Source organism: Kryptolebias marmoratus, linkage group LG24, assembly GCF_001649575.2.
Source record: "Kryptolebias marmoratus isolate JLee-2015 linkage group LG24, ASM164957v2, whole genome shotgun sequence".
NCBI lineage: Eukaryota > Metazoa > Chordata > Actinopteri > Cyprinodontiformes > Rivulidae > Kryptolebias > Kryptolebias marmoratus.
In genome coordinates, this window is record NC_051453.1 from 9,130,079 (window position 1) to 9,151,550 (window position 21,472).

Sequence of the window (21,472 nt, forward strand, 5' to 3'; positions counted from 1 at the left end):
CCTATTTGAAAATCCAAACACCTGAGCGTTGGAATTTCTCGTTTCCCTTTTTAGTTTTAAAACAAACAAACAAAATAAAACAAAAAACAATGAGCCGAATGCTGTCAGGATGTACTTTTGTTCTTTAAGCAATGCAGACAAAAACAAAGTGTGGAGGGGGAAATAGGGATGAATGGAAGTGACTAAAACATGACACCACCATCTAACTGTAACTCATCCAATCCATCCCCACATCGCTTCAATACAATTTCCCATCATTTTAAGCTGTTATCGCACACATCCACATTTCAGGTTTCACCTTTAGCTCCCATTTTCCTGCATCTCTGCTCTATGATTCAGGTACAGTCACGCAGTGCGGGTATAAACAACATCATCAACAACAATGGCAGATGAGAGGACGTGTCAGAATGACACCTACACATGCAGTGATTGATAAGCGTGACAAATGAACACAACATTCATTAACCTGCTAGCCAGCAGTGTCTCTACTGCCTGAGGGAGGATGAGCACAGACGGGGAAAGCGAGGGTAACTCTTTCTCTTTCCCCATCAGTCTCTTCCGATTACTGCTTGGGGGGGAGGAGGGGGAGAGCGAGGAAGGAAGGAAATGAAGACAGAGGAATAGGTGGAGAAAATCTCCTCGAGGGCTAAGCTGAGGTGGGATGGGGGATAAGAGCTTGACCAATTAAGCTGGAGGAGTCCTCGGAAAATTGGAGTGAACAGCCTCGATCTTTTCAATGAAGTTTGCTTCCATCTCGCACATGAAATAGGAAGTTGAAACTGCGACTGGCAATTTAGTGGCTGTTATACCTCAACTAAAATCATAAGTTCGTGAGTGTGCATGTGTGTGTGTGCGTGTGTGTGTGTGTGTGTCTGTATGACAGTGTGTGGCATACTGATACAGTGAAAATAAACGATTTTTCTCAGTTGTTTTGAAATTGCAGTTTAGGAAAGTGACAACAAATCACAAACTATTAAATGAGAAAAACACCAATAATAATATGAAATAAAATACAACAATCTGATCGGAGACATGTACACAAACCCCAAACCAATGCTTCCCACTCCTTGCAAACATCATCTAACTAATTTAAAGCATATTTTTACAAAGTCCTCAAAAGCTCACACAACTTTTTGGTTGGACTCAAATCTATATTTTAGAAGGACCACTCAGTTTGTCTTTTAGTGAAACAGTTCTTTTGGTAATGTGAATACATGCCACATTGCACTGGTAAGAAAACTTTTTCAGCCCTCTAACAGACACATGGAAGTTTTGTTTGATTGGCATTTTGAGCAAATTGTGATTATTTTCTTAAAATTCACATTTCCACTAAACCAATACAAACCCAAAGAATTACACTGTCACTACCATGCTTCACTCTCTGTAAGATGGTCTTTTTAGTGACCATCTATATTGTTTTTGAACAAATAAAATCTTTGCATGAACTCTAATAAGTTCAGTCATGGTCTCACTTTTCACACAATTTTCAATTGTTGAAAAATTTGGAGGTCTTTGATATCCTCTTACTCAGATTACAAAAAAGATGTGGACAATACAGGAGATTCTTGCCACATCTTGTAAGCAACAAACGATTAACAAAATATTCATCAGCTCATCTAATGGTCTTTTGAAAGGTCAGTTTTCTCATTTTCTTTTTAGAGTGATGTGTTGCTCTTTGTAGAAACATTCAAGCCTACAGAAACCACTGCACTTTCTTGGAAGGCAAATAAAACTACTCCCAGTGATGGTAGTAATATTTGAAATATCCACACCTACAGGATATGACACATATGATTAGTTGGTTCTGAACCCAGCAACATTTATAACCATTTAAAAAGTTATGAATAATTTTGTGGAATAATACCAATAGATTTACTGTTATATTTTTGCACAATAATAGGCAAACATACGGTCAGTTACAGGCATAGGTTATCCAGTTCAGTGTGTCAGAAATACTGATGTCAAACAACTGATCAGTGAAAGTTTGTTTGGGGGACATCCCATTGAGCCTAAGCAATCATCAAAGGAATAGTGTTATAGCCAATATAAAAAATGCAAATAATTTCAACAAAAGTGTTATTAAAGATCGTGAAACACAAGCTGGAGTTCAGACAACACACTGGCTACCCCTAACATAAACATGCAAGAGGCACAATTCCAATCAATTACATGAAGCCTAAACTGTAATGAGCCTAACTTTTGAGAAAGTGGATCATGTTCCAATTTAGTTAAGATCAGCAGGCCTTTCTTATCTGAGACCTAGCTCAATAATATTGACAAGCCAAAAATGAGTTTACACCATGATAATAATAGCATCTTGAGTAAAAATGCACCAGAACTGTACGAAAACACATGCTCATAGGCTGGTCTTTTACAGGTAATAGTCTGAGACACGTTGAATTCAACTATAATCATAGAGTTAGACGTATTATATAAATTAAGAACAATTTAGGCCCTTAAAATTACAATAAAAAAGACTGCACTAATTTATTAAATGGAAGAGATTGTCCTTTAAAACTTTTTTGAGTCTTTGAGAATTAGTACTAAAGTTTGCACTTGCAAGTGAAAATACGTCAGCTGCTAAAGTGAGCCTGTTTTTTAAACATTCCTAATGCAAATGAGGACGCAGATTGCACATGAATAATGTGTGTGGCATGACAGCAAAGTGAGCCGCCAGCAGCACATCATCCACTAATATTCAGAAGCCATTTCAAAATAAAAAATTTGGACTGGCTTCTGAATAATGTCACGATTAATTTTATAATTCAAAAGGCGATTGATGAAAGTAAACTAGGACAGAGTCACCCTAAGCAGCCATTGCTAACTGACGGGTATAGACAACACGGATGACATGCTAACAGTGAATAGTGTAAAATGCACAAAAGCACAGCAGCAGCGCGCCCCTGACAGAGTTCAAAGAGTCTGACAGCAAACACAGGAAACTTCTGCATCTAACCTGATATCTGAACTGAATGTGGGCTGACAAGAGCAGCACGATTCGCTATTTATCTAATAATTAAATAGTCCAAAGCGAGGAGCATAGACAGTGCCAGGTTTGCAAGGAGAAACTGCAATATTTAGAGCAAATAGTAAGTGAAGAGAATCAAAACTATGATCAATCAACTGACACATTTCTTAAACAAGTGCATTGATCCAGTTCCTGACAAGGCTGGTTTGGTCAATTTTGGCTGCTCTGATTTTGGAGGAGTACACGGCACACAGTCATTTTCTCTCAGTGTTGATATGCGATGAACTGCAATTCCGTCTTTGTTCTGTTTGCACAAAAAGTACAGAGAGAACAGCTGTATTTCATGACTGAATCAAAAATTATATAAAGTAAAAATAAAAAAATTAACACCCACAGGTAAAAAAAAAAAAAAAAACATATTTTTGGTCACTTCATTGCTTCCTTCACAATTATTCATTCACAGCTAAACTCATTCATCTTCTGTCAATTAACAGTTCCTAAAAAACAATTAAGACAAGTGCTCTCTACTGTACTGATTGTTTTGGTTTTTCTACTGCGTTATTCCAAACATATTAAGAGTTCTGAGCTCTCGAACTCATGCACACTCACAGATGCAGCCATTCCTCCAACAAGTAGTGACAGAGGCAGTATGCTTCCTCTGCTGCAAATAACCCGGCTTATGTTTTACTGCAGCTTTTAACACATAGCTTAAAGTGGTGCTTAGCCGAAAGAGTTCACAGTCCGTGACTGATAGTTTGACAGCACAGATAGCAAAATGGTCTCGTCGCACAATTGGCAGAATACAGCAGATGGTGAGAACGCTACCATTCAACTCATTTCAAAAAGAGAGAAATTAGTCAGAAAACCAAACATGTAAACAAACACAAACTGGACTCCTGTTTTTGTATCCATATTTCATTATAAAAGACACTTGGTGCATTTCAGTAGCTCCTCTGGGCTGAAGGTAAATGTGTTTACTTTCTTTGGGTGAAGGTTTTCCAAAGTCAGAGTTCATCTTGTCAGCGACAATAACAAGCCATTTGCTGGACTGATTTAATGTGATTCTAATAGGTTGAGACAAAAAGGATTCACACTAGTAAATAATAAGTCCATTTAGGACTAAGACATAATTGAAACTTAGCTCTAATGCTCATTATTTTGTTTAAAACAGTATTTCAGGATGTCTTTTTAAATGTGCATAACCCCTGCTTTATAAATTTATAATCCTCTACCAAACCTCTAAGTATAAAGGGATAAGAAAAACAAACCACCCACATTGTGCTGCTGCTTAAAATTCACCTTAATATATCATGCACTATCAAATATGCGCACTTCTTTCTCCCCCATCACATCGTCCTCATCAGTGGCTACTGTCGCGTTCTAAAATCACTATTCAAATTTACCCGTGGCTAAATTTAACCTCCGGGTTTAGTTATTTTCTTCACTGAGGTGGCGAGGTGTGGAGCGGCGACTGCTTGCCATTTTTCGTTAAGAAAAACATCATAAGGGGCCTCTCCTTCATTAGTGCAGATCATGGGAGAAAAAAAAGGGAGGAATAGATCAGATTGTGCGTGTTTAAAATGATAATAATAATAATGAAAAAAATAAATACATCAGAATGATAAGGAGAAAGAATGAGCTCCAAGGAGGAAAGAGTGGGAATAAGAGTATAAGAAAATCAGACATAAAAATGATGAAGTCAAAGAGATAAATAAAGTGGAAAAAAAAGAAAGAGAGAGAAGTTGGGGGTGGCAGCTCAGGAAGCTCCTTCCTCTTTACTTTCTCAGGGTTTTTCTTTTGCCGTTCTGCCTTTGAGCCCTTGCCGGTGTCACATTAAGATCATCCATTTGAGAATCTGAAACAAGCCTTTGATGTTCTTTGTGCATACATAAACAGGAGCGGAGCACTCCTTTGACAATAGCCAACTCTACATAGATGTTTTTTTTCTCCTCTATTTTGAGTCTCCGGCCTGCTAGGGACAATGTTATCATCAGAGAGAGCAGCAAAAACTGGTAAATTATTTAATTCACCTGTTCATATTTCATCACTGAATACATTAAATTAAATAGTTTCATCCATCCTCCCTTTAAAACACAGAAAAAAAAAAAAACTATTCTCCCCAGCTGTTTACCATTTATGCTTTTTTTGGCTTCTGAAAATGCAGGCAACCAAGACAACAACAACAAAAAAAGAGGATATATTTGCCAATTTATAAGTTTTAAATTGTTTACAGAAACATACAGAGTGGAGCTGCAGAACAAGGTAAATGCTTGAGTGAGTTTGTTAAAATATAAAGACAGAAGAAGGTGGTTCATTCTTTCGAGACTGAGTCTAAAAGCCACTTAAGGCAGAGATTTAAAGATGTTTGTTAAGTGGAATCATCAAACCGCCTTATGATTTGTTTGAAAGTGAGTAGATAGGGAATTTCTGTGCACCAAAAAGCCTTGAACACCTTTGTTAATGAACACATTCTTTAGCTGTAAACCACCACAACACTTTTATCCTGTCTGATTAGATCTGCAGGGTAATAATTATCTTTTAATGGATCATAAATACTTCAATTTAACTTTTCACAAGCTTTTTAAACTGTATCTGTATTCTAAGACCAGAAAACGTGGCCTGGATGTATGGTATGTTACTCACCTAATCCCTGGAAGCCCAGAAATATGTCTCAGGAGGGACATCAGACCATGGCTGAGGGGTTTCCATATTAGAGCCTTGACTGAGTCTCATAGATTTCTGAAGATGGGTGTTGATGATGTTCTGGACACTTTTAATCATCTTCTGCAGAGGTTTCCCATCTTTAGGCCATGCACATCTCATGCCATTTTATGAGTACATACAAGATTATATCTGTTTCTGAAACGTGGCAAAGGAATTTAGCCATTTAAAATGTTTTTTCTAAGGCCAGTGAGAAAAATTCAAATTTGCTTTCAAACATACAATATTAGTTGGAAAAGACCAACAGAAATCATGTGAAAAATGAAAACCTGTACTGAACTGTGGACTTAAACTGTTTTAAAGTTGGGTTCTTTTTTTTTTTAAACAAATCAGAAACCTTGGCCTAATGAGTAAGACTTTTAAGTATTAAGGATGGCCAGTCCTTACTCTATAATGTTATGATTATTAGGCCTATAATGCAAACTTGTTGAAGTAAAAGTATTTTTTCTTGTTATCATAATTTGCAAGACAACTCAAGCTCTTTATCTGAACTGCAAATTCAGAAGAAGATGATGAGCTGGGATAATCTGAGGAGAAGTACTCCAAAAAACCCTAAATTACAGTATCTTTGGTGGGCTAAAGGGCCAGGTTGAAAAGCTTGTCATGTCGGCTTTGGGAGACTGTGCACAAACTCAGAGAGTCAGGGCTATTGGGGTGATGCCCGATGCATTGATTTTGTGCAGAGTCACACTGATGGAAAGCTGAGGTTCTTCCACCAACACCTGTCCTCGGCAGTGACCATTTTGCACCTGGTGGTTTTACAGACTTTTACAAGTGACAGCTGGGATCAACGGATAAATTGCTGCTACAGATGGAATTAGAAAAGGCTCAACAGGCTCGACTCCAGTCCCTCCCCACCCATTTTTGGCTCGTTGGTTAATAAACTTTTATTTGGTTTGACAAACTCTGATAGCTAATTGTCAAGGTTTTGTGCAGACTTCCTATCTGAGATATATACACTTTTTGCTATTTCTTTTTAGAATTGGTTATCAGCCTCATCTCAGATTCATTGTTACTTTATAACGTTAAATACTAGCTTTATCCATGTGCCCCTAACTGTTAGACAAGGATTTTCTTTGATTTGCTGAGAAATAACCTCAATCAGCTCAGAAATGATAACTCTGTAGGAGCATGATGACTAATCACAACAGGTTTACTGTACCTTGCCCTTTGTGTCATCCTGCTAAATTCAGTAGACCTTTTGGCCAAAATATGATGTACAAATGTTATTGTACATTTTGTAGCACTACTGTCTAATGGATTTTTCTTCTTTTAACTCATCTGAAACACACTCAACCTCACCCATTATTGGGCTTGTGTTGTTTTGGACCAACTATGCCAGATTTTCTCAATTAATCTGAGTTTTTTTTTCCCTTGAGGCCCTGATCCACTTTTGTGTTCTTCACTCTCTCTAGAACCTATTGTACTGCAGTTGTTTTGACTTCTATCGGTGTACAGAGAAACCTGGTAAATGGCTCCTCCACAACCCTTCACCGGAGGGGTCTGAGGTAATGTTTAGGCAAAACACACAATTGCATAAAAATCTTTTTTTATGGAGAAATGATGAAGTAAAAATCTCTTCAAAAAATACTAAAAAAGCTAAACTGCAATGGAATATGTCATTAGTGTGTCAAAACAAAGCCATTTAAATATGAGCACGCTCCTGAATGATTTTGTTAAAACAAAACAGCAGTTCTGTTTGACTCACAGCTGTCACAATAAAAGATTAAATAAATGCCTTGAGACAACTTTCTTCCTTGTGATATGATGTCTCATATCTTCTGTGCAGTACTTTGCCATATGATAAGTCATAAAACTCTTCAAACTAATGTGAGCCACCATTTTATGGACATTTTTTATGGGCATCTTTTTCAAGAGTGACGCTCTAGCCAACAATAAATAATTGTGCAGTGTATCACTGATGCACTCACAGTTTGGCTTGTGATGTTCTGGCCTCTTTTGAACTCAGCAAGCTTTGAAAATTATAAAAGGTCTGAGTCTCAGACCTTTTTAAAAGCTGCATCATTCTATTTGACACTCAGCTTGCCATTACTAACCTGTGCAGCTGTCGTTGTAATTATGATGTCATTACCTCAAAGCCAAAATTCATTTTCAGTCGGTGTTTTCATCTGGTACACATACTTTAAAAGCAGACACAAACACACACACACACCGACACAAACACAGTGACTCTGCAACCACAGCGGACCATAGGTTTACAAAACTGCTGAGGAAAAAAAAGGAAGAAAATAAGTCTTCTGATGGTGATTTGTGGACACTGAGGTGCTGCAATGAGTTTAGCTTTGTTGCACTGAAAATAACAATAAAAAACCACCAGCAACGGTACGAACCTTTCACTGACATCAACAACACTTTCATTCCTTTGATACTTCACCAGTTAGCCACAAACAGGAAGAAGGACAACTTACGAAAAAGAGACACACTGGCATTAGCTGTTCCTAGCTTGTTGGTGACGATGCATGTGTAGTTCCCGTAACGGTCCTCTGTCATGTTGGTCACTGTAAGAAGTGATCTGGAGCTGAGGTTCTTGATGTCGATGCCCTGGCCTTTCAGAATTCTGAAAAGACCAACACAAATGCAGCAAATGAGGCTTTGATTTCTCACCTACACACAAAGCATCAGGGGAGAAGTGGCACGAGTCAAGGATGGAGCAAATGTCATCTAGAGTGGATCTTCATCATTACAGTACTTCATCCCCCTCTTCAGCAGATCTATTTATCCCCTGGTTTGTAGTGTCTGCTTCGAGGGACTTTGAGGGACCCAGAGGTGAAGCAGCAGGCTTGCCACTTGACATGCTGTTCATCCTTTTGCTGCAGGTGCACGGGATTATAATAAATATTATTCAAGTATTTTACTGGCATCTGTGCAGAGAAATTAACAAATGTTTATCTGTTTACTTTGGTGGAGGTGAAGAGATTAGAACATACACTGTCAAGTCATATGCAACACGTTGTGTCAGTGAGATTGTTGTAGAAAGAATTGTTTGTTGTTTTGTTTTTCTGTGTTGGCTGTTACGGTTTCAGATGTGAAATAATTGGACTATATAATACTCAAGAGAGGAGACGCATTTATATCTTGGCCTTACTCTGCCCTCTCTTGATCTATAGTTTGGCTCAAGTTGTTTGGAGTGAAAGTCTGAGATAAAACACAGTTTCTGACCTTATTTCTAACAAATACACCAAAACCCATTGATCCCTCTCTGACGACACTTTCCTCAATTATATCCTTAGGCCAAATCCCATTTCCTAGTCTTACACCTAACTTTACCTTTAACCGTTCTTTTGAAGCAGTGGTTTAAATACCCTTACAGCCATGTATGGCGTCTATACTAGTTACCCAGCTCAACAGAGATCGTCACAAAGCTATTTTTAAGAAGATTTGCAATACAATAAAATGTAATACACTGGTATAAATGAAACCAGACTTTATAATAATTGTTGTGATAAAACATTTTAATAGAAAATATTCATATTTGTAAGGTTCTTTGCTAGCACAGCCTGTAATTCTTCATTGGCTGTGAAATACCTCAGTTTAAACACAGTCAGATGAAGGTATGGGTATGCAAGGGTAGGGCCAAAGGAAAGAGTGAATTTCATTAAGGATTTACAATAAGAGTGAAATGATGGGGGTATCTGGTCTAACAAGTGGAGATAGTAAACCTTTGTAATCAAACTCACAAGTCTAAGTAATTTCTCTGTCTATTTTGATTTTTATAGCATATTTCTTGGGAACTGTGACAGCTCTTCCTGCTGTCACACACACTAAAGATAATGGTATCTGTTTTATTCTTTTTGGTTTTCATTATTGTGAGTTTACATATTAAAGATTAGGTAGTTTTAGATTTTCATTTTCAATTAAACTTGTTTTTAGCCTGACTCTTTAGTTAACTATTTGCAGTGCACACATTTAGTTGACTTTATTTGTCAGTTGGCTATATTGTTTTTGATATGCAACAGATTAACTTTCTTTTTGTTTGAGTTACCAGTTTCCTTTGGAGTTGCTGCTGGGGTGCCACAAAGAAGAATCCCAGCCACTTTTCTTCTCCTTATATGGCATAATCTTTTCAGTGGGCCATACCATTCATTTGTAAGGGGAGGGGAAATTTATTTATTACTTGTTTAGTTTTCTTCTGTTGTGGGTCACCTAGTTCTGTTATGGGTCACTAGTTTTGTGTAGTAGTATTTGTTTTATTTAAGTTGTTAGTATTTCTGACCAGTATTAAGTTTTTGTATGTTAGTTTGTTAATTATTTACCCCTTGTGTGTCAGCAGTGGTCTGATCAGCCACTATTTAAGTTTCCCTCATGTCTTGTTTAGGAGGTCAGTTTTTTGTGCTCGAGCTGTGTGGGTTGCTGCCTGGGTTAAGGTCTGTGGTATTCACTTTTGTGTTAGACCCAATTTATTATTTTGAAACTTTTTTCCTGACATTTTGTAATAAATTAAGAAGTTTTTTTGAACCTATTCAGTGTTTCTCTGGCTGGTCTGTGCAAATTCCTGACAGGAACGTTCCTTAAAACAAACGCAAAAAAAAAAAAAAAGATGTAATGATGTCTGTTGAAAGCTAGTTCTCTGACATGTTTAAACTGTGATAAAAAACACATCTTGTTTGTTTACGTAGAAGAAAATTGCAACAACTAATTGTACATCATCTTCTTGAAGTGGCGTCTTATTTTGTAGTGGAACATTTTACCCACTTTACCTTGTTACTTTAAATTAAGAGCCAAAGAGGCACTCAAAACCTAGAGGTAGGAAACGGGATCGAGATTTGTGTGTTTTGTGTCATTACTAGTTCAACACCAGACCAGGCAGTGAAAGAAACCTCCCCACCCCTACAGACGTACACATAAACACTCGCCCACTTCCATTCAGGAATGAAAGCGGTGACACAACAAGAGAAAGATTTACTTGTCAAAACTGTCACACAACATCTGGTAGAGAGGAGCAGTAGGGTGCGCTCTACTAATGTTATGGCTGCATCAACACAGAGCAAAAAAGCAGCTTTCATTTCACAGGCACGATGGATGGGCAGTGAAGACATCAATGTTAACACTGTAAAGAAGCTAACCATGCTCTATGGCTGAGTCCTTTCACCAGTGTTCAGTTCATGATGATGATTAGATGAAGAAATCACAATTTAGCCAAGTAAGAAGTCACAGAAGGAACGAGTCCTTGAATTAAGTAAAGACTAGAATCATGCCAACCAGCCTCCTTGGCAATTTGAATAAATTGAATCCACCCCATAATTACAATTAGCACAGTGTGAGCTGATGATTGAAATTGTGCTCACCAGGAGTGGGTAAATGATGGGTAATGGGGGTAATTTGGTTTTTAAATTCAAGAACTGACACTTGAATCTAGCCTGATTGATGTATGTGTCGCAAATGATTTAAGCCAGTTGCTAGCAAACATTTTATTAGAATGCAAGGTGAAAAAAAGAAAAGAAAAGGCACAATGACTCTTGCTCGATTATTTTTGTGGACTCTTTCAACAGGCTGCTGGAATTGGAGGAAAAATACATGTATTATCCCAGACAAACGTAAAAGAGCACAAACAGTGCTTTTCTGTCTAACAAATTTCTTTTACGATTACCGTTTGTACACTCTTTTTCTGAAAAGACAAGCTACAATGGGTGCTGTCAAAGTACTATGGGTATGTTGGGACAGGACACACCAGATTTCTTTAAACAAAAAAAAACAAAAACATTGACAGAAAACTGTCTATGTTCACATATTAGAGAACAGGATCAAAGACTAAGTGACAAATGTAGGTAAATTAAGGATAGCAGAACAAATAAAAGATAGATGATTCAAACTTACGGTACATGGCACCTTTGATTAAAGTACTTCAGAATGTTTTTTTTTTTCTCATTTAAACACTCATACAGCCCTTTTATATTTTTCCCTTGGCTGAAAACATGCATGGTTATTTCTCTACAGCCACACACTAGTAAGAATATTGAAGACAATGTGGGGGATCAGAGTCTTGCCCAAGGATATGTGAAGACGCTGGGGATCGACTGATCTTTTCAAATGTAGGACAACCTCTATCCAATGAGCCAGAGCCGCTCTATAGAAACAATAGAAATTGGAGCTCTGCGTAGTCCAGTGATTGTCAGCTGGCAGCACCCAGGCTGTATTTCCCACACAAGCTTATTCCATCCAGCCAGCACAGTGTTGAATTAATACACACATTTCGATGCAGGAATTAGTTGTAGCCCTCCTCAAAATCGGAGTGCTTGCTCAGACCTAACTCACACAACGAAAGACAGCAAGAAGCAAACGGCATCAGAGACCCTGCTTCCTGAGCCTCATTGAACACCAAAATCTGCAAGTCTTTATAAGACGGTTACAAAAATACTGTACCAGCAGATGCTAGGCTAAGTTAAAAGGTTAAAAGGAAAAACAAAGCAGGATGGAATCGAACAAGACCTGACACAGACACTCAGAAGAGTGTGATTCTTTCTGACCACTGCATCTGCAGCAGTAAATCAAATCAAATCAAATCAGATAACTATTACTTGTCATTTTATATTGTACAATGTATGTTTATTTATCTATGAAAACAAGGTTTAAACATAAAAATATAATCTGTCTCTGTTTCATTGAAAAAGTAAAAGGTATTTTGCATATCATCATAATTTCTGTATAAAGTGATGGTCTTTGTAGGGTTATAGCTTAGTTCAGTCTACAGCTTCTCAGATGGTAAATTACCTGTGTGTTGGGATACAGTATGTCACTGGGCTTCAACCAAGTTGTTTCTTGCCTTAACTATTCCTAAATGTTGGTTGACTTTTTTGCACAATAATATAATATCTGTTACAAAACTTTCATTATACAAGCCACAGTGTTTAGGAAAACCAGATGTCAGCAAACAGAACTTTGTCAACTCTCTGCTTCTAAAATGCCACAGTTAGACACCAAACAGGAATGGGGCTGTATGTCTGGGGAAACACTTTCTGTAGATGTCTAAAAGGGTGATGTAAAAAAGATTTTGTCACATGAGAGAACAAATGAGCAAACTGGGCTCACCTTTTTTCTCCTTTATACCACTCGAATGATGGAGAAGGCAAAGCGGCAGCCTCGCACCGTAGCAGAACTGTGCGTCCCAAACTAACACCCTGATTCCTCAGTTCTAGGATAGTTGGGGCAACTGGAAAAAAAAAAGACAAATATGCAGAAAATATTAGAAAGGGGGTTAAAAAAAAAGGCACGCTGCTGAGGAGAACATTCTATTATTAGTACACGAACATAGTGAAACAATACCATTAAAACAATATGAGGAGATGTTAAACTTCATAAACGCTGACATTCTAGTCAGAGCACACAGTACATAGAGTAAACTCAGCACTGAGGGTCAACAGAAGCTGAATTGCAAAGAAGAGAAAGCAGCCATCCTCAGAGTAAGGAGAATGAAATGAATTGCACAGCATGGTGATAAATAGCTTAATGGAAGTTCAAAGACTGACTGGTAGAGGCAGGTTCTTTGAATGCAAAATGAGGTTCCTTTCATGTGCTGAAATGTGGTGTAAATCTCTTTGCCAGTGTCATGTAGGCAGTTTTGCATATGGGCAGTTTCCAAAGCAACTCAGTCCTTCTGTACTTCAAGTATTTACTCTGCTTTTGGAAACAATGCCCGGAAAGGTATTAACACACTGATGTTATATAGACCGAGAATAATGACATTTTTATTTATTTCAATAAATAGTTGAAAACTCCCCAAAACATTCTAGCTATACAATAAAGGCATAGGTAACTATTTTTATAATTTGTACATGATGATTAGCACAGCTCTTCTAAATTGTGGTAGGTAAATCAAGTACAATTTTATAAAAATAAAGAGGGTAAGTAAAGATAGCAGTAATCGCTTTGATTCATCCCAACCCTACATACGTTATGACTGACTTCCTGCATCTCCACGTAACAACCGAAAACAGGAAAGATGGATTTCTTGGCTGGACTTGTCAAATCTCGATTAAAAAGACAGCAACAAATTGTCAGGAACACCAAGCAGAAACAGTCATTTGAAAGGCAATAGGAGCTAAATTTAATTTGAGAGTGAGAGCCTCGGACTGTTTTTTTTTTTTTTTGCATCCGTGTACACAAGTTGTTTGCACTTGCAAACCTATTCATAATACTTTTGGATCCGCATCAATACAGGATTCTAATCAGGGGTTTGCACTTTTCACTGCAGCCTAACAGGTGGCAATGATGTTTGTCAACTGTCTATTCAAAAGATGGGAAGAAGATATATTTAAAAGGATTTCTCACCAGAAATTTGATGCCGTTTGAGTCTTTGTGGCCCACGAATGATAAATGATCCAAATAAGGATAGCAACAAATTCTTCACACAGTATATATTCTCAAAACAATTGTTCATGTATTTTCTTTTCTTTCTGTTTGTGGTATGCCTTGCAGTCTTTGTCTATTTTGTTTATGACACCACCTTATAAATGAGACTTTTATTGTCATGCATTCACTGATTCGCACTGTCCCCACTTTGGTAAATAATAGGCTGCACACTGTCATCTGCTGAGGGAGCAGGCGTACCCTCACAGACTGGTAAAGATGACAAAATTTACGTCACAGAGTTTTTGCAGTTGAGCGTACAGTACCGAGGACACCGAACCATAAATTTAGTTAGAGACCATGTATAATCCTGATAATAAGCCTGTCAGAACAACCTGTCTTTCAGAGCTGTAGTCTGTATGGAGTGAAAAGGCTTGGCAAAATGCCTGCAAACCTTTCCTTTCAATTGGATTTAAAGACGTTCCTAACAGATGCTCTGAGCGGCAGAAGCTTCGCAACGTAGCTAACAAAACACCAACTGCCATTAAAATTCCCCAAAAAGCAAACAATCGCGAATTATTCTAATAGCCCTTGGTACTTCAGGTGTGTATTTTAGGTAAACAAAAGCAGGGACATGTCTTTTTACGGCACATGGAAGCATTTCTGTGAGGACGGCTTGCTTGTGTGGATAGTCTTTTTGTCAACCTGTGGGGGTCAGCATAGATAGATGAGGTTGGCTGCAACAAATCAGAGTAAAAAGAAAACAAGAAGCAAGTGAGCGTTTGTGCATGTTGCGTATAATCATGTGGGAGATGCACGGTGAGATGACAGTGTAGTCTGTGATGATGGATGCCCTTCGACCATGCGTCCTCCTCGTCTTAATGAGCACATTCATATGGCTAGTCTATGTTGATTTTCCATCCTTTCATATGCATGCCAATTATACTGTTATTTCCTTCTTGTTGAGCTCGGCTGAGTAATACCAAGGTCTTGAGATAGTGAGTTAGGGAATGGGTTACACTTGAGCCTTTTGTGTTCATTTATCTCTGTATAACATGTTGGGAAGTGAAAGAAAAAATGCCTATATCTCGGTCAAATTTACAGATATTGAGCTAGTGCTTTATTGGTAGAATCTGACATTAGTCCTCACCACATACTCCGAGCACTAACACATCTCACAAGATCTTATAATATTTACTAAAATTGTGCAGAACATAATTTATAAGGCTTGACCAAAACGGGCATCATAAGTAGATCTTAGTCTAACACTCTGACATTAACGGTGTTGGGTAGGCCTTGCTAGGCCTTTGATTAAAACAATAAAATAGTTTAAAGACAGCCAGCTTTAGTAGTCACTTTATACACACGCACACACACACACACACACACACACACACACACACACACACATATATATAATATAATATAATATAATATAAACTCTCAAAACAGTTATACCCTTAGTCAGTATTTTTGGAGAAGTTCAGTGTTGCTACTTCTAACAAAAAATGTGTCTCTTAACCTTGTGATAGAGGGACATTAACGCTTATCATTTAGCAATGTTTGCCAGAGAAGAGCTTTGCAATTCATGAAGAAATAAAAAGAAAAAGAAAAGAAAAAAAAGAACAAGAGAAAATTGCCACAGTACTCTACACAGAAAATATACGCCAATAACAACTATGACAAAATCAATGCAGTATGCTGACCGACAGCGGCTTAGTGAGTCCTCGTAATCCTCTATTGGTGTCATTGTGCGGACCATTGATTATCTGAAGCCTCTGAAAGTGTCAGGGTGACCTAGCTGTCGTCCTGTACAGTTACCGGGACAGTGGACACAGTGGCTCAGGCAGGTGTGTCAATACTTGAAACCTCACACTTGAAGCTTTTAACAAAAAGATATGTGTGCCTTGTTAAAAGTAAGAACATAAAACCACAGGCAACCTTTATTTATGTATTTTTTTATAAATAAGCTCCTTTTATGTGCTGTTTTAATCCATTTTGATGTGTTCCCTTTTATTTAAACCAACTTGATCAGCTATTTGTCAAAACGAAAAATGTGCCTTTTTCATTATGGCCTCAAAGGATTTCATATTTTTGGTTAATTTGACTTTACTCTATAATCTTAGCAAGCAAATTAGACCTAGACAACAAAGGGATTAAGAAATATGAAGTCCTGCTCAGAGTGTTCAGAAACCTCAGGTGTTTATCAGCTACACAACACAATGAGGAGGCGTGTGCTGAGTTGCCAAATCATTCTGCAACGTGACAATGTTCTTAAACAGAATTATAAGACACCAGTGTTCTTGGAACAAACTACCTGACATGAACACTAAGAAAAGTACACCCAGGAGAATTTGTGGTGTTTTAAAGGTTATCAGCTTGTTGACAGAAGGTGTATCTGTTTACTGCAGCTTGGATGAAGTTAACCAAGCAATCCAATATGGCTACAGACTGTTCACTGATCTAATTTCAGCCTGATGTCACTGATCATTTTGGGGATTTAATAGTTTGGCTTTTTTAGAAATTATGACTATGTTGTCAAGCAAATTTAAGTTTACAGCTAAAATGTTGGTGCAGAATTAGTCAAATATTTCTGGTACTTCCCCTAAATAAATCTATCCCCCAGCAACTTTAGAGCTTAGAAGTACAAACAAATCTTGTGCTGGACCATGAGCCCACCATATAAGACACTTTGGAAAAATAGTCAATGCAGTTATGTTTGTTCTTTGAAGATATTTTGGTCCTAAAAAGAGAAATTGTGCAATATCATGAATCTTATTGTTGCTACTGCTGCATTATTAAAAACCTCCTAATGATTTGTGCTGCTAAGAAAAAGCATCTAGAAACATTGTTTTTAGGTTATTTGATTTTTGAAAATGACACTGTTATTGTATTTTATTTTTTAAGTACTTACTTTGGAGGGCTTAAAAAAAGGGTTGTCAGTGTTGGCAAGATTTAAATAAATCTCTCTGGCATATTTTTTAAAACAAAACTATTTGTTTTCTTCCACAACTAAAATGTTCTCTTTGGTGTAATACACTCCTATAACATGAGACAAAACTATAATCATAGTATTTAAGTATAAAAACAATCTGTGTTGATGAATACCCAACTAGAATTTGGATGAGATAACAAAATGACATTTAAGGTGATAAAAAATATGTAAAGACATATACATAATAATGTATCATCTGGCTGAGAAACATGCAGAACGAGCACTACAGTTTATTGCTCCCAGTGGTGTAACTAAAGGGATAAGACTAAGTTTTCCATTCTATTATGTTATCTGTACAGTTCAAAGTGTTTTTCTGTAACTAAGCAGATTTTAAGAAAAAGTCATTGAACTCCTGCAGCATTTTGGAACAGAGAGAAATATTCCCCGTGGCTTTCCAGGTGGTCCAGAATGCTATAGTTTTATATGCATATCGATAATACCAAGTCCTTTCAATTTAGAACTTGGCATTGGAATCTGTTAAGACAGATCACGGCCATAAAATCCAGTCAAATCCAATAATTCCAATTTTAACTTGCTGGCATGTCTTATATCATCATATATTACGCAACATACCAGCAGGGTTGGAGGAGAATGCAAAGTAGTGCACTAAAAACCATAAAAATCCAATAATCTAGGTAATTTAGTGTGAGGAGAATGCTGGGGCAGTGCTGTAAATCACACCTTGAGTCGTGGTGACTCCACCAGATGGAGGTGAAGGGTTGGGTCCAGGAATAGAACGGGCATAGCGAAAAAATGAGCACATGCAAGACCCTGGAGGGTGACAAATGGCCGGTTGTGGGTCGATCACAGACTGACTTTACCTGCACCTGCATTATCCAGAGCTTGTCAACAGAACAGAGATTGTGCTCTACATGGCTCCACAATAGTGTACAGATACAAGGATGTTCAGTGAAAAAATATATAACTTTCTCTCCAACTGACATTATTAAACAAAGGTTTTTTAAGGATTACACTCTAATGTACAAGCCTTTGCTGTGCTGCTCCCCTTGCAGAACCCCATGTGACTTTGGTTAACTAATTGCAGCATTTTAAGACTGAAAATAACGGTTTCCAGTCTTGAAAGAAATCCAGAAAACTTTTTTTTTCAAAATAAAAGCTCATTTAATTGTTCTAATTCATAACCCAGATTTAAAAATAAGTTTTCATTGCAATTAAGAAATTGACTCATTATCTGCCATCTGTTGGTTTCATTGTCCAGCTTTTTTCTTATTTTTTTTGTCAGTCAGGAATGGTTCCACTGCCAGGATTTCTTAATTCATTAGGATTTCTATACAGAACAGTTAGGGAACATTGTGTTCCTTCTTGTCCTACGATGCAAGACATATAAATAACCATCTTAGTGTGCTGGACTGTGTGGGATGTCAGCAGGGATTTAACCTATTGTCTGCGTTTAATACTCAATAAGGCAAGGTTGACAAATTACCAGCAATCTTCATAAATACACGTAAACCTATTGGGTGTTTTGAATACAACCGTACAGTTGAGACAAATGGAAATATCATCAATCTAGTTCTACAGGAGGGGTCAGAAAGTCATCTCCACACTAACCTGCCTTAGATAGTTTCATGCAAGCTTGTGTTATTTAACACATTTTGCCTTTTGTCAACACTAGAAGCTTTGAGATCAGTCAATAAAATTGCAGATCAAGCAAAAAAAAAACAAAAAAAACAGAAGTTGCTGTGAGCCGATGTATTCTGAAGTGGTACTAGCCAGAACATTTATTCTGCAGGAGATCAAGATTCTGCTCATTTATTCATGCCCCTCGTGTAGCAAGGAATCCAAATAGCAATCAAGACGAGAGCTTTGGAGAGATGTAGAGAGATGGATTTACATCCAAACAGCTCGAGGGCACTGGCTTTAACTCTACTTAGGATTGGATCAGAATCCAATTCGAGGAAGCCTTCTCTTTTGAATTGTAAGCCGGAGTATTCCAATGGATACCGCAAACTGTCAAGAAATGCTCAAGTGAGACTCTGTGCCTTATTTCGCAACAAAAGCAATACTCGGTTTTATTGAGCTGCGGAATGAATGTTTCCTCTGTGTTTGATCAAACCTTGTAACCCACTGCTACAATGACCGCACACAAACACACACACACACACAGACACTCAATGTGGGGAATTATATTTTCTCAATTGTGAATGAAGAGCTATGCTGCTATTATAGTTTGTAATGACTGACTGTGCAAATACACCCACTCTTTGCTAATAGTTGTTTACTTTGTCATCATTACTTGACACTATAATATTGGATGGTCATGTCAAGCAAACAGGTTAAGCTGATTATTTATCGAAGATGGTCGTGACTCCCCAGAACAACTCTGCCAGCCAAGTCAGAGGAGCATGTTGGGGTGGATCTACAAGGACAGGGCCTGAATTACAAACAGCCCAGATGATCGGGGTATTAGACTGAAAGGCAGGGTGGAAGTAAACAAAACACAAGGCAATGCTAAGAATGACAATTATTCACCATGGAAATCAATTATGTTTCAAATATCTTTTAATAGTATAGATGTAGGTTATTACACAACATCAAATATGCATGCTCATAATTATTTAAAATGTTTATAGGTTCCTTGGCCAATTATTGTAAGACAAAAAAAAAAGTGTGGGGAGGGCGGGGTTGTAAACACAACCATGGTGAATGTGTGAACAGAATTCACAGCTGCAGGGTGCTGGAGGAGGCAGGAGGCGTACAAATGGCTGGCAATCTCTGAAGGAAGCAGGGCACAGTTTCACTCCACAAACCAAGTGAAATCATACCATGAAGTAAAGATGGCTGAAGTGAGAGGGATTCTGAGCTATTTCAAACCTCTAACCTTAATTCAAAAAGGAAAGTATCACAACACATTATGAATAAAAACAGAGCATATAAAACAGCCTTTAAAAAGCAGACTTTGTTTCAGAAGAACCATATCAAAACTCCAGGGAACAAAATAAGAAACAATGCATAAATGCACATGCACAGGTTTTCTACACGTATTATAAGAATGTGCAGGGAAAATGAGTGCCTCATAAATTCTTCAGTTCAGAGCATGGGTACACGCATTCTTAGAGCAATTTAAGCTTGATTTAGTGAAGTGGACCGAAATGGAAAGATAATGGGAAACAAAGAGAGAGAATTTAACAAAAAAACAAAACAGACAATTTTATGGAGCAAGTTCCTTGTTTATGTTGAGCTTGTTTCTAAAAAAGCTGGTGGCCAAACTGCATCTCTGTGTGTGTGTGTGTGTGTTTGAGCTTGGTTTGATGTATGCTACAGGCTGAGTACTGTCATATGATAATTTCATGCTTTAAGGGTTAATATTTTAGAACCAACTTTGAAGAAGAAAAATCCTTCAGGAGAAAAGGAAGAAGCAGAGTTAACCACAAAGTTTACAATGACTGAGATTCATACATGCACCGATTTATATATCTTTGAAAAAGAATGCAAAATCAGATTTCTGCCTTTGTGCATATACAGAGATATATTCATGAAACTACAGAAACTTGTGCTTTTAGGTCCACATGTAGGACTTGTGACCCTTATCCTTTAAAAAAGCTATGGATCTTCCATCCAATATCAGTAACTTCAATATCTCTGAAGTTAACACAAATACAACAAATCTGTACTCTTTTATTTCCAAAATAGTAACTAACTAGCTTTATGAATACATATAAAGACAACCCGAACATTTAGTGTAGTTTCCAACTGAAACAAAAAACAAGAAGGATATAAAATGGATAACAGAACTGTTAATGCTCATCTTGCAGCATGGTGTTGTTGAATAGCAGACAAATCTGTTTGCAGGGGAAGATCTTGTAAAGCAGTGTCAGACACCTTTGATTTCTTGTCTTGAAACAGGAACAGATTGCTGTAATTGTTTTATCTGCTCCGTTAGTGTTAAACACCTTCATTCTGTAAACTAGCTGGCCTCAATAATTAATGAAACATTGGCTTTTCATCTCAGGTGGAGGCGTTCCACAGTGGTTTTCTTCTTATTCATCCCTTCAACTTAGCCACCTCAATGTGATATTTATGCTTTTGAGTCTCACTGTGTGGCAAGAATTTCAGCCAATAACAGTACCCACCTGCAGTGAAGATGAATATGTAAATTTAAAAAGTAGGTCGGGGATCAAATTTTATCGGGTAAAATCACAGCTGAAATATCCGTTTGCCAAGCAGGGGCCCCTCAGCCAATCTGATTCTAGTATGACCTTCTGGATGACTGCCATCATTCAGGTTTAGCTGATAAAAGTATTCGGTTTGCATTCATTTATCACTGGAAGTATAAAGGCAAGAAGCCCACTCGGCCAGTAATTTAATCAAAGTAGTCTTTCGAGCTTTAGAGAAATTCAAGCTGAGGTAACAAGTACTGGACTTAACACGTTGCACAGTGACACTACCTCAAACCTTCTGAGTCTAACTCACCAGATCACAGCAAGCCAGACGTCTGGCTCAGTAGGTCCGGTGTTATTAAAACT

The 21,472-nt window shown here is 37.6% G+C and overlaps 1 protein-coding gene across 2 annotated transcripts in view; it reads right to left on the reverse strand.

Annotated features, from left to right (window-relative positions):
- Nucleotides 1–21,472, reverse strand: part of negr1 (neuronal growth regulator 1) — a 134,525-nt gene that overhangs the window by 32,517 nt on the left and 80,536 nt on the right. For both annotated transcript variants that reach the window (XM_017413509.3, XM_017413510.3), the window contains exons 5-6: nucleotides 12,737–12,857; nucleotides 8,119–8,267 (exon numbers count right to left, since the gene is read on the reverse strand). In XM_017413509.3, coding sequence (XP_017268998.1) covers nucleotides 8,119–8,267; nucleotides 12,737–12,857 — 270 coding nt within the window. The remainder of the gene's footprint in view (nucleotides 1–8,118; nucleotides 8,268–12,736; nucleotides 12,858–21,472) is intronic.